The sequence below is a fragment of the Crocuta crocuta genome, unplaced genomic scaffold (genome assembly GCF_008692635.1).
Source record: "Crocuta crocuta isolate KB4526 unplaced genomic scaffold, BGI_CrCroc_1.0 scaffold55, whole genome shotgun sequence".
In the NCBI taxonomy this organism is placed as follows: Eukaryota; Metazoa; Chordata; class Mammalia; order Carnivora; family Hyaenidae; genus Crocuta; species Crocuta crocuta.
Genome location: NW_027530512.1, coordinates 828,614 through 850,798, shown reverse-complemented (window position 1 = coordinate 850,798; position 22,185 = coordinate 828,614). Strand labels below are relative to the sequence as shown.

The window sequence follows — 22,185 nt, the reverse complement described above, 5'->3', positions numbered from 1 at the left end:
GTAGTGCAGTAGTTGAGCATAATGTTTAAGAGGTTAGATTCTGGAGCTAAATTACATAGATTCAGATAGTGGCTCTGCCATTTGCCGGCTGTTGTGAGCCTGGGCAAGTTACCTTGAACTTTCTACGACTTTTTTGTAAAGTGAGGGTAATAGAAGTATCTACTTCATAGGATTGTTGTGAGGACTGAATGAATTAGTATATGTAAAGTGATTGTAGTAGACTATGCTTGAAGAGTACTTTAAAAATATTGGTTATTATAACAGAGATGAAGGAGAATATTGGTAGCACCTCTCTTGTATAGAACTTGTCCATCCGAATACTACATGGCAATGAGAAAGAATGAAATCTGGCCATGTGTAGCAACATGGATGGACCTTGAGGGTGTTATGCTGAGCGAAATAAGTCAGGCAGAAAAGGACAAATATCATATGTTTGCACATATAGGAGGATTAGGAGGAGCTTAACAGAGGACCATGGGGGAGAAGAAGGGGAGAAATGGTGGGGGAAAGGGAGAGAGGCAAACCATGAGAGACTCTTGAATGCTGAGAACAAACTGAGGACTCATGGGTGTGGGGGGATAGCGGGGAGATGGGCATGGAGCAGGGCACTCGTGGGGATGAGCACCGGGTGTTATATGGAAACCAACTTGACAATGAACTATTTGTAAAAAAAAAAAAAAAAAAAAAAAAAACTTGTCCATCCAGAAACCTCGTTAAAGGATCAGAAAAGTCTCTGATTAGCTAAATAGGTAGACTGAAGAGCAAGCCTTTTACTTGCTCTTTTCTGTCCCTGACTGTCACTTCTGCATATCTTTTTTTGTAATTCCAGTAGGTTAGTATTCCAGTTATCAATTTTTTGCCTCTCTGCTCTGAATTCACTCTTCATTGGCCACTCTGTAGGGATGGTCACTCTGTAGGGATGGCCCTTTAAATGTTTTTCCTTCACCAGCCGGCACAGTAGTGCGCTTTGTCAACAGGGGATACTGGAGAGAAATTGTAAGAGGAATGGTTTTCCTTCTTGGTCCATGCTTGCTCAGCGGGCTCCTCGGCAACTACTCTGACAGCAACTCTTACAGCCCAGGCAGCAGCCTCCCCAGTGCCCAGCTCCACCCCACCCCACCCCACCACCCCACCCCTGTGCAGCCTCCTCACAGCACACAGTCTGGCCCCCAGGAGGGTTTCTCCAGAGCCCATCTTCCACACCGCAGGCAGGTTTTCAAGCCCCACCCGCCCACTGAGCGCCCAGCACTCAGTAGTTCTCACAGGCAGCACTTCCCCTTGGCAATTTTATAGGCGACCGTCTCCAGTAAGGCACTTCCCTATAAACAGCTTTCCCCAATGGTCAAGAGTGCAGATTTCCAGCAAGTTCCACCAGTGTGGCACCACAGAAACTTCTCTGCCTGTAATGTTGTGATTTGTAATCAGTACATATTTGGTCTTCCTGTTTCTGGCACAGAGCTTTCCCAAGCGATGAGAGCCATAAAGGCATCTCTTGTCCTGTGAATGAGATGATTTTTAGAATGCCCATAGGTAACCTGCAGTTGGAGGCTGGTTGCCTGGGGAACCAACCGAGGGACTGGAAGGTTGGAGCCTTCATTCCCAACTGGGAAGAGAGAGGGGCCAGAGGTGAACTCAATTGCCAACTGCCAATGATTTAATCAGTCTTGCCTAGGTAATGGAGCTTCCACAAACACCCAAAAAGACAGGGTTCACAGAGCTTCTGGGTTGATGATGGAGGTGCTAGAAGGGTGTTACGCCTGGAGAGGGCATGGAAGCCCGGTGCCCTTTCCCCAGACCTTGCCTGTGTATCTCTTCCATCTGGCTGTGTCTGAGTTCTATCTTTGATAGAACTTGGGGTCAGCTATACAGGGTCTTGCTAGTTCTGGGCAGCCCTTATTGCTCAAGGGGGTAGTTTCGGTTCCCTTCAGGGGAGTTTTGCGTTCAGGGTCTATTGCCTGAATTAAGAGAGCTTGATCAGTTAGAAAGTTTGATGTCAAAGTGGAGGTAATGAAGTCCTCTTCCATGAAAGTGAGGGGCCATCTTGTAGGACTGAACCTTTAACCTGTGGAAGCTGATGATGTCTCCAGGCAGATAGTGTTAGAACTAAGTTGGACTATGGGACACCCAGCTGTGTCCCAGCACTGCTTGATGTGGGGAACCCCTCACTCCCAACGCACACACACCTCCCCACACACACACCGCAAAATCCCAGAATCTTTAACCTCTCCATTGAGCCCCAGCCATGCCCTTTCCAGCAGGGTTTGGGTCTCAGCCCACACGGGACCTCCTCTGACCACTTTTCCCCTCAGTATTACAGTAGACACTCCTCCTTTTATCTGCGATTCTTACCATCTTTAGAGGTCTCGTTTATTAGCTAATTTCTCATTATTCCATCCCCTGTTTTATACTTTCTCTGTTCAAATTATGATTTTTCTTTCTCGAGTGGACGCTGACTAATACAACTAGGTAATGGGTCATAAAAATCAAATAACTACAAGACTGAACAGTGAATCAGGCCCAGAGTAAGATAAAGCAGTTCAAGTGCCATGGTATGAGGCAGCTGACCTTCAACGTCAGTGCCTGGCAGCAGTAGGGAACTGTGACCATCGAAGAGCATGTGCCATTTGATGACCTCTGCCTTGGTGTCCCAAATCTTCCCCATCTTAAGAAGCTGGGAATCAGGGCTTTTCATGAAATTTTCTGAATTTTACATTTTGGCGACTAAATCAAGTATTGTTACATCGCTGTGTGGGCCAAACAGCCCGTGTTTGTGAGTTGCCAGTCTAGAACTTCGGGGCTGGACTGATTTCTACCCTCTTGGAAAACTAGAAATAGCAAACTAGAAGGTGCAGGGGAAGCAAGTAGAGGAAATACATTGTAATGTGACAAGAGGGTGAGACCGGGAAACACTTCAAAGTACTGCAGAACATGGGAGTGCAGTCCTTTAGAGCCACTTAATAAAGAAGACAGCTCCACGTTCACATTAAGGGCATTGTGCTTTCTGATCTGACCACAGCGCAATAACAGTAATAATAGCTACGGTGTTAATTTGTGTGTTAAGTTGTGTGTTGATTTTAATAGTAACCTTGAAAGGGAAGAATTCTTGCCCTGTTTCTAGATGAGGAAATTAAGTTCATACTGATTTTACAAAGTTCAAAAAGAAAGGAACAAAAATTTTTCTTTGAAAAGCATGACTGTATAATGGAGGCCCTTTGTGAAAATTTAGAAAATAGGATCATCTGTGAAAGGAAAATAAAATCATCTGTTCTCACATTGTCCAATGAGAATCACTGGTAACATTTTTTATTTCTTTCCATTCCTTTTTCTTTTTCTTTGCATTTTTAACATGGTTAATTATGTGTTTTTTGTATAATTTTACATTCTCCCTTCTTTTACCTGGTAGTATAACATAAGCATTATCCTTTATTACTAAAATTGTGCTCTAGGCATTTTTCAATGTTATCATTACATTCAGTTATTTTCTGCATAGAAATTCTTTTTTTTTCAATGTTTATTTATTTTTGAGAGACAAAGCGCAAGTGGTAGAGGGGCAGAGAGAGGGAGACACAGAATCTGAAGCAGGCTTCAGGCTCCCAGCTCTCAGCACAGAGCCTGATGCAGGGCTTGAACCCATGAACTGTGAGATCAAAGTCGGATGCTTCACCGACTAAGCCAGGTGCCCCTGCATAGAAATTCTTATATATTTAATTTGTTCAATTTTTGCCATGATAATAGTATTGAGTAAACATTTTTGTGTCTAATGCTATGAATATAGTTCAGATTATTTCCTCAGAAGTAGAATGACAGGATCAAAGGGCATAAATGTTCTTAAAGGTTCTCAATCTGTATTACCAGGGTTTTATTTAATGCGTTTTTCCCAACAAATGCAAATGACGCTATATTCTCACAAACATTTTATACTATTATTGTTAAGTTTTAAAATTTGCTAATTTGATGGAGAAAATGTATCTTTATTTAAATTTCCTCAGGTCAATTTAACTTCTTACGTATTAATAATATATATGTATTGCCAGGTTCTGGTGCTTTCCCAGGTTCTTTCCCACCAGGTTTTTGTTTGTGTTTGTTTTTGTTTTTGTAGTCCTTTTGAACAGTCTTATGGGATTTCCATTTATGTTTTGTTCTTTTATGTTTGAAAAGACTCCTGCTCAAAAAGAAAAACAAATTAGTCTTATTTTCCAAGGTCGGAGGAAGTGACATTAATAAAGTATTGCTTGTTCTTACCTCCATGTCAAACGAACTAGGAAAGGGGAACCTGTATGCCACTGGGAAGATGGCAAATACTGGAGCATTGTTTGCTTGAACTTTTATCCAAGTATCCGGGTTTTGAGTTCTTTTTCTTGCCAAGGAGGGGCTTAGGGCCCTTCCTGATGCTGCTAATGATGTTGGAGATAAGCACCAACAATTACTCTGGGCTAAGTGTGCTGACGTCATGCAATCCTAGCAGTGCCACACCCCCTTCCAACAGACAGGACACTGAGCTTGCTCACGGTCACGCTGCTGCTGCAACTTAGAGGCAGGAAACCTTGGGGCATCCAGTCTCAGTTGAAAGGACTTGAAGAACAAAGTTCATATTTGAGTTTTCTTCTTCACCTGTTACTGACAGGTAATATAGTAGCTAAAATTAATGTAGTAAAGTTACAGGAAGTTCCTCCTTGAAGTGGGTTTGTTTGTAAGAATGTAGAGATGGTCTTTGTTGCTTGAACAAGGGTTACTCTGCACCCTGGGGTATTTCATCGCTGCAGTGCCTAGAGCTTTGCACGGAGTCTTGTAAGAAGAGATGCATCTTTAGTTTTTTAGGAAACTATAGTTTGCTTTCAGTACTAAAATGAGTGTGGTATAAGGGGGATTGAAGTAAACTTTTAAATACTAAAAGATTTAAGTTATTGGCTTATGTTTCATCAAACCAAATAATTTATTGACTGTTTCAATGAGCAGATAAAAGCAATAAAAGAAAACCCATTTAACTACGTTGGCGTCTGCCAAGAAAATTAAACTGACTTCAAAGCTTTACACTGATAGTTAATGGCATTGAATACAAGCTGTTTTAATTAATACATCTGTTCTGTCCTTCGGCTCAGTCAGACTGCAGCTGTGAAACTAAAATGAAATAACGTAAAAGCAATGGCATTGCATGGTTCATGCCTCTCTTGAGCAAATATGTCATTTCTCTGACAGAAATTACTACTTTGGGCACTCTGTTTTCATCTTAAACCACACTTGGAATTTGTAGTCCTTCATTTAAATAAATCCTTATAGTGATTTACCAAAAGCAAAGGAGAGAACCTGTCAGCATTTTAACTTTGACATATGTACAGTTTTGAGATTGAATCTCAAGTTGGGAAGCTGTGTGAAAAAATACAGCTATAAATCAGATGGCATCTAGAATAATTTAGGTAGTTAAAAAATTTGTAAAAAATAAAACTGGAAACTATAACCCGTGGCGGTGATTGACTCCTCCTGGTTCTTTTTTTCATCAGAAGTGTTATCTCTGTAGTATTTGTCACCCTGAGACTGTTAGCAGACATTTATCAAGCTCATAAAAGTTATGGAAGATAAATGATCTCTGTATTGCCTTGTCAAAGATTGAAATGGTGGCTAAACAAGGTTTTGAGCTCCTTGGGAAAAATAAATAAATGTCATTTAAGGTAGTTGCACTAATGAGACAAACGACAGCATTACCTCACGTTTGCTATAATGGAATCCTATTACGGTTTTGTGTTTTATGTACTTGAATACCCCTTCAGCCAAAGCGTAAATTCCAAAGCAGCTAACCACCGAAAATTCTTGATATGGTTACACTTGTAAGGTATCTGTTAGGCCTGCCTATTTCCCAGACCTAAAGAAGCTCCACTACATTTGCGTATCTGTTGATACTAGAGCCAGTGAAATGGGGGGTACCGAGCCCCTAGTGCTTTGCGTGGTGCTGGGCATTTAATTCATTCTTTCAATAAATATTGAGGGAGAATCTGTTATATGCCAGATTCTGGCCTATAAACTGCTGAGTGTTGAGCAGTAAATTAAAACCAAAAAGCCCTTCCCTCATAGAACTTAGAATTTGGGGGGAAGGACAAACCTAGTGTTCTGTGGATGTTTAACTTCATTTGGTAAATGGGTGTGCTTTATTTAATCTCAAAAGGAACTAAAACAGAATGTAGTCATTTTAGCTCACTTGGTCTTTCCTCCAAGGAAATACTATAAAACTAGATGATTTACTCATGTTTACCTTAATCTTTTCTTTATTTTTTTTTTTTTATTTATTTCTAGGAGAGAGAGAGACAGCGTGAGCAGGGGAGGGTCAGAGAGAGAGTCACAGACTGAAACAGGCTCCAGGCTCTGAGCTGGCAGTCAGCACAGAGCCCGACGCGGGGCTTGAACCCACGAACCGCGAGATCATGACCTAAGCGAAAGTCGGACGCTTAACCGACTAAGACACCCAGGCGCCCCTACCTTAATCTTTTCTTACCGTTCCTCAAATTCTTTGTTTCTAAACTTGCTTATGGTGTTACAATACAGGTCTCATGTTTACACTGTAAGGCAGGGTTTTCCAGGTATTTGGGTTTCAGAGGCGAGTAATATTTTTTTTTAAGTATTTATTTATTTATTTCGAGGGGAAGAGAAAGGGAGAATCCCAATCAAGCTCCGTACTGTCCATGCAGAGCCCAATGCAGGGTTTGATCTCATGAAACTGTGAGATCATGACCTGAGCCAAAATCAAGAGTTGGACACTTACCTAGTTGAGCCCCAGGCCAGTAATAATACTTTTGACTTTAGGGAACACTGACACAAGATTGCTTGTTTTTAATTTTGCCAAGTAGAGACGCTCAAAATAAAAGCAAAATTTATTGTCACCAGATCATTTTTTCAAAGCAAGGACATTTTAAGACCAAAAAGTAGGTAGGGCATAATCTCAGAATAAAGAATAGTCTTCTGCATTGAAGAAATAAAACCTCAGGAAAAGCTTGCTACATTCTCCTTCTCTTACTTTGCCCTGGACCTTTAGAAACGGTCAGTAGAGAACAATTATGACTAATTATAATTTTGGTTTTCCTCTTGATGTTGCTGAGGGATTCTTCTGGCTCATACTGTTTAAAGAGGTTGTATAATTGCATGCTATCTTTTTTCAGAGGTATATTTTGTATAATAGGTTATATAGGTTTGTTTTGTTTTTTTTTATATTTATTTTGAGGGAGAGAGCGTGCATATGTGCATGCAAGGGAGGGGCAGAGAGGAGGGGAGAGAGAGAATCCCAATAGGCTTTGTGCTGTCAGCACAGAGCTTGACTCGGGGCTCGATCTCATGAACCATGAGATCATGACCTGAGCCAAAATCAAGAGTCTGATGCTCAACAGACTGAGCCACCCAGGGGCCCCCAGATTGTACATGTTGTGCCATGTGGTGGACATTGTTTTGCAGTGTCGGGGCACCAGTGTGTGTTGGTGAATCTAATCGTGCTCCTACGACTAACACGCCTGGCCGTGTGGTCTGGAGCAAATTATCTCTCACCTTCGGCCTTGGATTCTTCATCTGTATAGCAACAGAGGATCGTTCTTTTACATTTTCTTTCAGTTCTTAAATTTGGATTCTGTGTCAATACCTTTAGTAGCTAGTATCCCTCATTTTAAAGTACGCACCTAAAGATTAATAAAATAAAAATAAACAATTTTTGCTGTGTCTTTCTAAAAATCTGGACCACATTCCTAATCACATTCTTTCAGCTGAGAGCGTTTATGTGTTCATACATGATTTAAAAAGAGATGTGATTTTATGACTATGTGCTTTAAAGACTTACCATGATTTCTTTGTAATGACATTTTGTTGCACATGGAGATACAACTATTTTCAAGCTTACTAAGGCCTTTGGGAAATTCTTACAAAATCTATTGCCATATATTTAGAAATATGGTCCATATAGGGGTGCCTAGATGGCTCAGCTCAGTTGGTTAAGTGTCTGACTCTTGATACTGGCTCAGGTCGTGATCTCACGGAGCATGGAGCCTGCTTGGGATTCTCTTTGTCTCTGTCTCTGTCTCTCTCTCTCCCTCTCCCCCCTCCCCCATTTGAATGCTCTCTCTCTCTCAAAATAAATGAACATTTTTTAAAAAAGAAATATAGTCCATATAAATAAGTGAATGGAATTATGGGTATTTTGCCTTAGAAAGAAGAATACCTCAAAATATTAGATTTTTTTATTTTTTTAAAGTTTGTTTATTTTGAGAGACAGAGACAGCACGAGTAGGGGAGGAGCAGAGAGAGTTGGGGAAAGAGAGACTCTCAAGCAGGCCCTGCACTGCCGGCAAACAGCCAGACACAGACTCAAACTCACAAAAATGTGAGATCATGACCTGAGCTGAAATCAAGAGTCAGAAGCTTAACCGATTGAGCCACCCAGGCAGCCCATGTTAGATTTTTTTTTTAATTTTTTTATTTATTTCTGACGGGGGGGGCAGCGTGAGCAGGGGAGGGTCAGAGAGAGGGGGAGACACAGAATCGGAAACAGGCTCCAGGCTCTGAGCTGACTGTCCGCACAGAGCCCGATGTGGGGCTTGAACCCACGAACAGTGAGATCATGACCTGAGCCAAAGGCGGACACTTAACTGACTGAGCCACCCAGGCACCCCCATGTTAGATTATTTTTAAGTAGCTTAAAATTTAAAAGGCAGCATTTTAGGAGAATTCTTTCTTTACTTTATGGATCTGAAGGTTTTTTTCTTCATGTGCATAGATATCTAAGTTCTTCTGGATGGCACGTATCCCTCAGTTGTCTTAAATGGTGCTGTTTCACCTGCATCTTAATCGTATAGTATGCAAACCCCAAGAACTCCCCTCTGCTCCTGCTTTTTAAAACTTGTCTCAGTATAGTGCTTCATATAACTCCAATGTAGAATATTATAAAGCACTTTACAAGTGCCTAGTAAATTTGTGGATTGGTCCAGAATTGTGAATACCACTGGGTTTTCCATGCAGTCACTGACATAAAATTGTGATGAATGATTTTTAAGGAATGTTTGAATGACAGATGAATTGTTTAAGAAAAAATTTTGGAGGGGCGCCTGGGTGACTCGGTCAGTTGAGCGTCCAACTCTTGGTTTTGGTTCAGGTCATGATCACACAGTTTCATGAATCCGAGCCCCATGTCTGGCTCTGCACTGGCAGTGAGGAACCTGCTTGGGATACTCTCTCTGCCCCTCTCCTGGTTGCGCTGTCTCTGTCTCAAAATAAATAAATAAACTTAAAAAGAAAAACTTTTGGAAATGTCTTTTAGTATCCTAGATAGACTCTGAGTTTGGTTTCAAAGAGTTGCCCTGAAGAAGCTTTGTTAAAATTGAGTGGTTCTAAAACGAATCCTTTCAGGGATCCTGGCTGAATAAATGACTACCTAGGAAATTTTTATAGATATGTAATTTTGTGGAGTAAAAGGTACCAATCTTAATACAGTTTGATGAATTTTGACAAATGTAAACAAATGTATGTCACATCCCACTCAAGATTTAGAGCCTTTCCATCATCCTAAAAAAATAACCTGATGCCGTTTTCTAGTTAGTCCCTCCTGCCACTGTGTTCCCCCACTAACCCTGTCTGCTAGAGGCAACCAGTGTTTTGATTTTCTTTGCCAAAGGTTACTTTGGCCTGCTTTTGAATTTCATGCAAATGGACTCAGTAAATAACTCTTCTGGGTGGGGCCTCTTTCATTCAAATATCAGGAAATGTTTTTGAAATTCATTCAGGTTGCTGTATGGAGCAGTAGTTCATTCCTTTTTGCTACTGAGCAGTAGTCTACTGTATGAATATAGCACAGTTAGTTTATACATTGTTTATACATTATACGTCTTCCCATTGATGGACATCTTACCCAGATTGTGCCTCTTATTGAGAAAACGCCTATGAACATTCTCGTACAAGTTTTGTGTGTGTGTGTGTGTGTGTGTGTGTGTGTGTGAACATACATTTTTTTAAAATCTTTTTTAATGTTTCATTTATTTCTGAGAGAGAGGGAGACACAGAATCTAAAGCAGGCTCCAGGCTCTGAGCTGTCAGCACAGAGCCCGACGCGGGGCTCAAACCCACCAACTCAAACCCATGACCTAAGCCAAAGTTGGACGCTCAACCGACTGAGCCACCCAGGCGCCCCCATACATTTTTATTTCTCTTTTATTTCCCCCAAAGTTAAATTGTTGGTTTAACTTGATATGAGACTAATAGTTTTCCAAAGTGGTGTACCATTTTATGGTCCCACCAGCAATGCGTGAGAGTTCCCAGTTGCTCTAGGTCTTTGCCATTGTTTAGTGTTGTCAGCCTTTAATTGGAGCCATTCTAGTGGGTATAAAGAGGTATCTCGTAGTTTAGATTTGCATTTTCCTGGTGACTAAAGACGTTGAGCCCTCTTTCATGGGCTTATTGGACATTCATATATCTCTGATGAAGTAGCTAATCAATGTTTGACCATTTTTTGTTGTGTGGGTTTTTTGTTTGTTTGCTTGTTTTTGCCTTTTTACTGAGTTGTGGAAGTTTTTTATAATTTCACAAGTCCTTTATCAGTGTCTTAGGTTCAGTTCCCCAGAAGACAGACTGTGAGAAGGAGATTTGCACACAGGAAGTTTTATTGGGGAGTGCTTTTGGGAATAACACCTTGGAAAGAATGAGCAGGATTAAGCAGATGGACAAGTTGAACTGTAATTCAGTTACAATAGAGGCCCCAGCTCACCTCACAGCAGGCTCTGAAGCTGGGTGGCCCTTCAGAGATTTCCTGAATCAAGGCCAGGGGAGCTGGCTTTGTACCTCCCTCCATGCATCCCGGTGGACTAGCCATGGGATATGAACTGCCCTGGGAGAGGGAATATGGCCTTAGGTTAGTCAGTACCCTTTGGCCCAAGGTCAGGTCCTCAGAGGGACTCAGCTGTCCCATCAGAAGGCAACACTCCCAGCAGCTGGGAGAACAGGTGTCTCCAACCTGAAGGAGGTTGATGTGGACAGTGTTACCACAGCATCCATTACAGATGTGTGCGTTGTAGCTATTTTCTTCCGCTGTGTAGCTTATCTGTTCATTTTCTTAGTGGGTCAGTAAGCATTTTAAATTATGATGTGGAATTTTTTAGTGTTTTTGCCAACACCAAAACTGCACAGATCCTCTTCCTTCTAGAAGTTTTTGAGTTCTAGAGCTTATATTAAGGTATAATCCATCAGGAATTAATTTTTATGTATGGCCACCCAAGTAATTCTTGAGGGCGATCAGCTCTTTCTCTTTTAAGTACTTCCCTTTCATCTCTTCTCATCTTCCCTTAATTTGCAAAGCAGGGGCGTCTTTCTTTTCCATTTCCCAGAGTAGACCATAGGCAGAGTCAAAATGCTGACAGGACAGTTTTCTTCCCCAGCAATTTATTCGCTAGTTTGATTTGTGGAGTTGTGAAAGCAAGTCCCTAAAATGAAATGGTGTGCTCAGTCCAGTTCAGTTTACCATTATTTTTGTCTTTCCTTAGAAGTAAAACTTAATATTCATGATTTTTTTTTAAAGCAAAGGTGACTTTTATGAATTCGTTAGAGAAAATGAGAAGACTAACTCACATACCATGTCCCCTTCTACACAGAATAGAGCTGTTTTTCTGACTGGTGTCCTCTGTGCTCTGACAGTTTGTCTCAGAGTGCTGTGATGAACAGTGCTTTGATGAGCTTAGTAACTTGTAAAAGACAAAAGCTCTTAGAATAGCTCAGTATTAAATATTAATATAGTAACACCAGTTGTTTGGTGTCATTTTTCCAAAATGCTTCAGTCACTTTCTCCTGTTGCCTCTTATATAAGACATGTACAAATATTCTTATTTTATGGAAAAAAGCCGAGGTCCTGAATTATTAACCCATTTGGACCTGGGGCCATTTCTGCCTCCCAGGTCAGTGCCCGCTACTGCTGGATGCGTTCAGAAGGCTCTGTTTATAAGTAGCTAATAAGGGTCATCCTGCATGCCTGAAGGACCCCTGTGGCCTGTGTGCCAGGGAGCAGGGGAGTCCCCTCTTGCTACATGTCAATGTGAGTTGGTGCTAACATTGCAACTGTAGTTTCCCCATTTTCACTAGATTCCTTCCTTCCTCCCAAACAAGGAGGGGGCCTTGATGCTTCAACCAGCCTTTCCACTAAGATCCCATTTTCCCATAAAGACAGTACATGGATGTCTGTGTGTTCATATATTTATTACCCGAGCCTCAGAGTCACGAGTTCAGTAGTAGAGCAGAGAGAATACAGCCACTGTTATTCTTGCTCACCTCGTAAAGGAAACTAAAACAAAAAAGTGAAGGTGTGTACGTGACACACCATTAATTATTGAAACATTTTCATAAGCAACATACATAATTGCCCCCTTTTAGTTTTTTAAATCATTTTTCATGCTGCTAAGACTCCAGGAAGCCATATAGGGCACACCACTGCTTCCAGAAATTTTGAAATGTAATCTTACATATCTTGTATGTTGGGAGGCAGTCTCTCAAAGAAAATTGGGTAGAAAGAAAAAAAATTGAGATTAGGTTGGATTAAAACCATAGATCATTTATGGCATTGATTGTGACGATGGTTTCACAGATATATACTTACCTCCATACCATCAAGTTGTATACATTAAATATCTGCAGCTTTTTGTATTTCAGTCATATCTCAGTAGAGCACTTTAAAAAAATCTGTAGAACAATTTAGTACTGAATTCATTAAGCATATTTTTTTCATTGTACTACGTGTTCATTGCAGCTCGATTATGAATATGTTTTACAAATTGTTACATATTATGTTTATAAATCACAAAGTCAAAAATTTGTTAAGGTTTAATTTATACTTATTCTACTTATGTATACTTGTATTTCAAATGTGAGATTATCAATGCATATTGTTTGCTACCAGCTTTTTCCTCATAGCAGTGTATCATGACTTTCTATAACCTTGAATAGAATCATAGTGAGGTTGTTTGCTTTTTTTTTCTTTCTTAATTTAATTTTTGAGAGGCAGAGAGAGACAGAGTGTGAGTAGGGGAAGAGCAGAGACAGAGGGAGACACAGAATCCGAAGCAGGCTCCAGACTTCAAGCTGTCAGCACAGAGTCCAATGCAGGGCTTGAACTCACGAACCGTGAGATCATGACCTGAGCCGAAGTAGGACACTCAACCGACTGAGCCACCCGGGCACCCCAGAATCATAGTGTTTAATGGCTGAGTGTTATGGTACTGTGATGAAATATTATGGTTTATTTAGTCAGTCTCCTTTTTTGAACATTTAGGATATATTCAGGTTTACACTCTTAGTGCAGCAATCATCTTTGCATAATTCTTTCTTAGGATGAATTTCTAGAAGTGAAATTGCTGGATCAAAGAGTACACATTTTTGAGGCTTTAAATTGAAATTGCCAAATAGTGGTCCAGATAGGCTGTAGCACTTCACATTTCTCCCAATGTTAGGCAGGTGTGCTCATTCCTCCCGTCATGGACAGGAGACAAGCTTTCCCACATTGTTGCCAATCTGGTAAGTTTGTAAATGGGATCTTTGTGTTTTAATTGGCAATAATTATTCATGAAGCTGACAGTGTTCACTGGCCATTGTTGGTTTTGGTCTCACAAATGAGCAGCTCACAGTCTTGTTTGCAGATACTTCAGAAACTTTTTCTCATTTATTCATCAATCTTTTCAACGGTTTCTTTTTTTAAAAAAAATTTTTTTTAACATTTATTTTTGAGAGACAGACAAAGCATGAGCAGGGGAGGAGCAGAGAGGGAGAGAGACACAGAATCCAAAGTAGGCTTCAAGCTCTGATCCATCAGCACAGAGCCCGACGCGGGGCTCAAACCCACGAACCATGAGATCATGACCGGAGCCAAAGTCGGACGCTCAACTGACTGAGCCTCCCAGGTGCCCCGCTTTTCAATGGTTTCTTATGTTTTCTTTCCAGGAGCGACTAAAGCTGGTGACTGTTCTGGGTGCTGGTCTTCTGTGTGGAACTGCGCTGGCGGTCATCGTGCCTGAAGGAGTACATGCACTTTATGAAGATATTCTTGAGGGTGAGAGAGAGAGAGAGAAGAGGGCCTTCTTTGAGAAATGTCGTTGATGTGGAGAGTTGAAAGGAGAAGCCTAGTGGTTTTTTTTTTCCTGAACATCGTTCACATTTGCCATACAGTCCCACCCTAAGAATTCTTAACACTTCTCTTCTGGCATCTTTGACATTAAACACACCCTTAGCAGTTTGTGAATTGGATGTCCCAATTCACCAATGCCACTTAAGATGGAGTCACAATAATGCATGGATTTCAGTCTTCTAAGTATGACAGTCCTGCTGTCGGTTCTGTGGTGCCTTTTTGGGTGATGGTTTTCATTTTAGTTCAGTTTTCAAAGGCTTTGTAATGCTGCTTTGGGTATGTCCGTCCCCACAGAGTGCAGGGGTGAGTCTGGGACGTGTGCCATTTATGCACACTGTTAAGGGAGCCCTTCTCAGCTCTTTCCTCTCCAGATGCCTCTCACCCTCCCCTGCTCCCAGGGGCCCCTTTGCTTCGTCCTCTGGCCAGAAGGATGGACTTTCTCTGGGAGTTTTAACTGCCTCTGCTGTCGCTACACACTTCTGTGTAACTTGGGGCTCCTGTAGGATAAAGGAGCAGGAGAAAGGGGAGAACAGAATAACCAGATTTCCCCCCATGCTCTTCAGACCGCTCCGGCCAGAAAGGTGTGGTTTTTCAGGCGGTTGTAACTACCTGGGTTGCTGCCGTGCCAGTCAACAACTGGGACAGCCTTCAGGGCAGGGCTGGGGAAGAAGGATGGGGGGCGTGGGGGGTCTCCCTCCATACCAACACCTCACAGCAGCCCCTTTCCTGGGCCCCTGGCCAGAAGGACAAGGTTTCTTTGGAAGTTTTTGCTGCCCTCTCTCCCCTTGCTATGGCTTACATGTGTTAGTCCTTGGGGAGCTGTCCTTGGTGTGTTCTGTCCAGTTTGTGTAGTAACGATCATGTGATTGAGGCTCTAATAGGCTCACTCCATCTTAGCCTGCTCCAGAAGGCCCCGTCATTCTCTGTAAGAAGTAAAATATTAACACCCCACTCTGTGAAAAAATTTTTGGAAGTAGCATAACCATCATTAACTTTAAACGCTTCATCTTTGAATTTTCCACATCTGTGCGCACTCTGGTGAGCTTGGTCATGTCGCTTTATTTTCTGCCACTTTATCTTTTTCTTCCCCCACCCTTTTCCTCTTTCTCTTTATTGTAGATCAAACCAACCTTTCTCCCCACTTCAAGAAAGGAGTCTGTGTACATGTTTACCATAGCCTATAGTTTAGTTCTCTGTGGACCTTATAATTATGATAATTAACAGATATTTTTTCAGAGCTCAATATACCATGTTAATCAAGTGCCGGGGCACTTTAATAAGCATTATTAAATACTAATTAATGTAAAAAGGAATCTCTCCCATATTTTTCTATAATTATAGCTCTAAAATCACTAGAATTAGATTAGTATTCATGTGAGAAAACTGTCTTTCTATAGAAACAAGTTTTAAGAAGATGGTTTGTTGAGGACTTCAGTGCTTGTTTACCGTGGGGCTAAATTTGAAGCCACTGTAATTTTTTGGAACATGAGAATTGGTACATTGAGGAAGGCAAGCTGTGGGATCAAAAATCTAAATATAAACCTGATACATTATTCATGACTGTTAGGATAGTCATTGGACTGTTACCAGAAAAGGCTCAATATAGATTGTTTTACTAATTTGTCCACGAATGCCACATATCAGATATTTTAGAGAAATACAGTTATCTTGTGGTTTTGTCATTTTGCTCTACATTTAAATAAAAGGAGAGGGTTAAATCTGTTATATTTAATTAAATCTTATTCTGTCTCTTTAAAACTCTTAAACTTTATCCTCAGGATTCTGAAACATGGATGATCATGGACTGTTATCTGTCTCTTCTACTTCTTAGTTTGTCTACTAAAATGTCTGTCTGATCTCTGCTTTCTCCCCACCCCCTCCTCTCCTCCCCCCACCACATTATTTTATTACTGTTGTTTCTGACAGCATGTCAACTATTTCTGACCACAGGTAACATAAGATGTTTGAAAATGAATCTCCCAAATTCCACTTACTGTATACCTGTGTTCCTGGACACTTATGGAGCACTTAGCAGGTGTTCTGTGAAGGTCTTCACATATACTGTCTAATTATCACAACAACCCTCTGAGGCAGATGTGATTTTGCAGATGAGGACATTAAGCCACAAGGACACTGAACAACTTGTCCAAGGTGGTCAGCCAGTAAGTGTCAGGAGCAGGATTTCAACATAGGCAGTCTTACTCTGAACCCTACCCTTTTTTTTTTTTTAGCATGCATTTCCCCACAGGGAGAATTTAATTGATGGCACTAGTTTACTTTCCTCTTAAAAGACCAGTTGCAACCAGATGAAGTGAATGTAACCTCAAGATTTGATTGTCGTTATAATATAACAAAATGTGAAGCTTAGAACTTCTAAGTTTCTCCTCCCAGCTCAGAGTGCTTGCCTCTCTTAACAGCCAGCGTTTTCTTAGATCTGCAGTCGGGCCCCACACATCCAAGCCTTGAACAAGCCTCTTTGTAGTTTTAGCCTTTTTCCAGAAAATCGGCTTGGTCTGCCCAACATAGCCACTCTGCTTCCTGTCATAATGCCACTTTCCCTGGGCATTAAAGAGAACCTCTACCTTTCTTGTACTGTGTCACTTTGTGGGGTGCCTGCAGCGCTTTGTGCAGAAAGTCCAGCGGGTTTGGGCAATGCTCACCATGTTTGCAACAGCGCTATCGGCATGGGGGCAAGTGAAGCGTACCCTCTTAGTGACGGTACTCTGCCACATGGGGTGCATCCCAAGGAACTTAAAATCACCATTGCAGCATTTATCTGCTGAAGAGTTCTTATAATACGATATTTTTCCTTTCAAAAACACAGTAATATTTTGATCAAAGATTCATTCATTAACATCCCTTTAACGTGTCAGCTTTATACATTTGATTGTGATCAAGTTTTTCCTTTTACATGAGCAACAGAACATGTCACCGTTAAGTAGAAGTTATTCTGCGCTATTACTGAAAGCACATGTCAGGTGTAATGAACTATTTGTCTTTGCCAGAAAAACTGTATAATAAAGAGCTATAAAGGTTGCAAGGTAGGAGTAGAAGTTGGGAAATTAAAAACAACAAAGGCCCAGATCAAAACTGGAGATCACTTCAAAAAAAATCAAAAAAAGCCAGATGACCTGAAAATTTGTTTCTTTTATAGAGGTATGTATTAATCTGAAGGAGGAGTTTCAACAAATCTCTTCAAAGGGTAAATTGATTCTGTTACCTTTCATTTAATGAATGTCTGTGACAAAGGACGGCTACAGGCTACACATCATACAGATGGAACTTACTGGAAAGATTCCTATATAAATCTCTAGGGACAGAATCAAGCCCATATTGATTTGTAGAGCACTTTCTTAGTGGCGTGAGAAATCTGTGTCTGATGTGCAATATCCAGTGATAACACCATTGGTTTGTGTACTTTGCATCTAGGAGTATGATGTGGAACAAGTCTCGGCTAATGAATTACCAACCAGTGTCCTGAGTAATCAGACATACTAACCTGAAGGCTCGTTCATGAATAGTATATATACACATATATATATGTGTATATATATATGTGTATATATATATGTATGTATACAACTTAATGTATTTTAATTAGATTAAAAGATTAAAATTAAATTAAACTATTTTGAGATTCCAGTTTTTGCTAGGTTCAGTTTCATGTCCAGAGTAGAAGGGAGGATGAGTGCATTAATATTCAGTATCTGGATTCCATTACTGATTTGTGTATGTACCAATAAGGTGATTATCACTCACATTAAAAAGGGTTTATTTTTGTTTTTTGGTTAATATTTGCAAATAAAACCAATAATACCTACCATTGTATATATTCCATTGCAAGTAAAACCAGTAATGTCTACAATTGTATATATCCCAAGAAGTATTTCATGTTGTTATATAACGTTAAATTCTGTGAATAAGCATTCAGATCTTTTATGAGATGCCTCAATCAATAGCACAATTATTTCAAGCAATATTTATTATATGTTGCTGATATTTTACTTATCTGCTAAATTTTTACGTCAAAATAAGTATTAACACCTTCAAAATTATAACTTCATGAAATTAGGCGTTTATAGAAATGATTGCTTAAAAAATGTTGGAAATCTTTCTTTAATTTACCTCCCTGTGTTCAGCACGTTTAGATGAGTATCATCAGTGGCAGCAGGATTTTCCTTGAGTCATTTTGGTTTGGGGAAATATAAAATTTATTCAGTGCCAATCTTCATAATAAGCTAGCTGAGTAATTTATTCAATACTATTTTATATCAAAAGCAGGTGATAACTATAAAGACAGTTGTATTGTGATTCATAAACTTGACTCTTTAGCAGTACCAAAAGAGAAGTTTCAAAATTATTTTAAGAAAGCATTGTTGGCACCTTACACCTGTGAAAATGGCTAGAAAGATAATCAAAAAGATAATCAAAAGATATCAAAAAGATAATCAAAAGACAGTGTTGGTGAGGATATGCAGAAAAAGGACCCCTCCTGCACTGTTGGTGGGAATGTAAATTGGTGCAGCCACTGTGGAAAACAGTATGGAGGGTCCTTGCAAAATTATAAATAGGAATACTATATGATCTAGTAATTCTACTGTTTATTGACCTAAAGAAAACTAAATCAAAAAGATTCATGCACCCCTATATTTGTTGCAGCATTATTTACAATAGCCAAGATATGGAAGCAACTCAAGTATCTATTATTAGATGAATGGATAAAGAAGATAATATGTGTGTGTGTGTGTGTGTGTGTGAGAGAGAGAGAGAGAGAGAGGGAGATTGCATATTACTCAGCCATAAAAAAGAATGAGATCTTGCCATTTGCAACAATATGGATGGATCTGGAGGGTATCATATGAAGTAAAATATATCAGAGAAAAAGACAATACAGTATGATTTCACTTACATGTAAAATCTAAAACACAAACCAAAAACTTTTTTATTTTTTTTATTTTTTAGAGAGAGACTCTTAAGCACACTCCATGCTCTGTATAGAGCCTGATGTGGGGCTTAATCCCATGACCCTGGGATCATGACCTGAGCTGAATTCAAGTTGGATGCTCAACCAACTAAGCCACCCAGGTGCCCCCCCAAAAAACACACACAAAAAAGCAAAACAGACTCTTAAATGCAGAGAACGAACTAGTAGTTGCCAGAGAGGAGGCGACTGGGGTGATAGGTCAAATAGGTTAAGGGGATTTAGAGGTACAGGTTTCCAGTCATAAAATAAGTCACAGAGATGAAAAGTATGGCATAGGGAATTTAGTCAGTAATATTGTAATATTGACAGATGGTAACTATACTTACCATGGTGAGCACTAAGTTAATATAACATTGTATGTTAATTATATTCAATAATTTTTTTAAAAAGCGTTGTTGGAATAAGATAATGAAGAGTCTTTTTTTTAAATGTTTTTTTATTTATTATTGAGACAGAAACAGAGCATGAGCGGGGGAGGGTCAGAGAGAGATGGAGACACAGAATCCGAAGCAGGCTCCAGGCTCTGAGCTGTCAGTCTTATGAAGAGTCTTATACTCACCTAAGTTTTAAAACTCTGATAAAGTTATACCTAATAAAGTAAAATGATGTTGGCTATCCTTTGAAAATTGTAATTAGGCTTGACGTTTCAGGGCTATGGCCACCCCAAAAGTAATTGCCTTTAGGAGCGCCTGAGTAGCTCAGTCAGTTAAACGTCCAACTTTGGCTCAGGTCACGATCTTACGGTTCATGGGTTTGAGCCCCGCATCAGACTCTGGGCTGACAGCTCAGAGCCTGGAGCCTGCTTCAGATTCTGTGTCTCCCTCCCTCTCTGCCCTTCCCCTGCTCATACTCTGTCTCAAAAAGAAATAAACATTAAAAAAAAAAAGAAGTAATTGCCTTTAAAAATTATTATGCAACTGTTCACAAATAATAGTACGACTAATACCCTTTAATAACTTATGCTCTTATCCAAACTCTTGGCATGACCTGTAACCTAATTTAGTATATTTGTTACCTATTACAGTTGAATTTATAAAGATACATGTGCATAATTATCAACACTAGAAGATTATATTTTTTTCCATTAAGAAATCTTTTTATCTAGGAGCGCCTAGGTGGCTCGGTTGAGTTGACCTCAACTTGGGCTCAGGTCATGATCTTGCTGTCCAGGTTCGACATACACAGAAGTATGTTATACACATATTGTCAGTATACAGCTCAATGATTTTCACAAACTTTGCAGTCATGTTACCATGAGGCCACATCTTAATTGTCCAACATTACTAATTCAAGAGTGTTAAGCTACTTCTCAAACTTAATTATTTTTCATCTCTGAACTTTCAGTCACTTCTTTGGCTTAAAACTCTTACTGCTAACAGTTTTGTTTGCATAAGGAACCGAGTGGTTCTAACACAGCCTACCCGCCTTTGTCTCCTAGGTCCGTTTGGCGTTCAGCTCTCTTTAGTTGACCATTGCAGTCCAGGCTTCTGATTTCTAGAAAATGCCCCTTATTCCAAAGTCATCCATTTCTCCCCCGAGTCTCTCTAGTTCCAGTAGTTCTTTCAAACTAAAAGTAGCAACTCAGTGGGTCTTCAAATAAATTTAGTGAGTTGGACTTGTAACCAGTGTTTAAAAAGAGCCTGGGGACACCTGGACAGCTCAGTGGGTTAAACGTCTGATTTCTCCTCAGGTCATGATCTCACGGTTCCTGAGTTCAAACCCCACATCAGGCTCACTGCTTTCAGCACAGAGCCCACTTTGGATCCTCTGTCCCCATCTTTTTCTGCCCCTCCCCTGCTCGTTCTCTCTCTCTCTCAAAATAAATAAATAAATTTAAAAAATAAAATAAAAAGAGCCTGATGGAGGGACAAAGAAAGGGAAAGACAAAAAATGGAAGAGTGTGTTGTAACTAATATAAGCTTCACTATTTTGTGAAACTTTGTAGTTAGTTTTTCATATAAATAAAATTTATTTTTTACTATGGGTCATGGTCTGAAAAGTTTAAAAACCTTCATAAATCTCATTTTAGTAATTTAAAAATACTACTGAACATTAACATCAGAATAACAGTTGATAGTCATAGACCTTGTTTAAATCAATAAAATGGAAATGTATTGGCTGATGAGAACTTTTCTATGTCTTGGAAGAACACTCCATCTCATTTTAAGATGCCAGTGTGACCCAGAGATGTTACAGGAAAACAGTCACAGGCAGATAGCCCTGTGTAGACGCTATAGTCTTTTACCAAATAGCAGTAAACTGAATGCAGCCATACAGAAAAAGTATAACACATCTTAACCACATGGAGTTTATCCCAAGAATGCAAAGCAGGGGTTAGAGTAATATCCAGAAACCAGTTTAAATGATTATATCAATGAAATAAAGTAGAAAACCCATCTGATCACCCTTAACAGAAAAGCATTTGACAAAATTAAACTCTCCTTCATGAAAAAAAAAATCACAGCAAACTAGGAAGAGTTTCCTTACTGAGAAAGGGCATATTTGAAAACCCTATGGATAAGACACCTAAAGTTTAGAACAAAGCCAGGCCATCTCCTCCCAACCACTATTCAACATTGTATTTGGGATCCTAGCTGGATCCTAGTCCACAGTAAGGCCAGGGAAAGAAAGAAAAGGCATAAAGATTGGAAAGAAGCAAAACTCTTTGAAGATGACATGATCACATATGTAAAAATGGTTGAAGTTTTAAAGCTTCACAATATCAAATGCTGACAATGGCATTGAACACCTAGAACTCCCGCACTGCTGTTGGGCATGGAAGATGGTACAACCACTGTGGAAAACACAGCTTTTTGTAATTTAACCTACACACAACCCATCAATTCCAAGCCTATGTATGTACCCAAGGGAAAAGAAAACGAGTATCCACAGAAAGACTTGTACCTGAAGGCTTATAGCAGCTTCATTTATAGTAGACCAAAACTGGAAATAACCCAACTCTCCATCAGTAGGTGAATAGGTAAACAAAAGCATGTGATACATGCAAAGCATAGATAAATCTCAAAACATCATGCTAAGCAAAAGAATCCTTATACAGAAGAGTACAATACTGTATGATTCT

The 22,185-nt window shown here is 39.9% G+C and overlaps 1 protein-coding gene across 1 annotated transcript in view; it reads left to right on the top strand.

The window, feature by feature from the left end:
- SLC39A9 (solute carrier family 39 member 9) overlaps nucleotides 1–22,185 on the top strand; it is a 45,695-nt gene that overhangs the window by 7,250 nt on the left and 16,260 nt on the right. Inside the window, exon 2 of the mRNA XM_077767100.1 lies at nucleotides 13,936–14,044. Coding sequence (XP_077623226.1) covers nucleotides 13,936–14,044 — 109 coding nt within the window. The remainder of the gene's footprint in view (nucleotides 1–13,935; nucleotides 14,045–22,185) is intronic.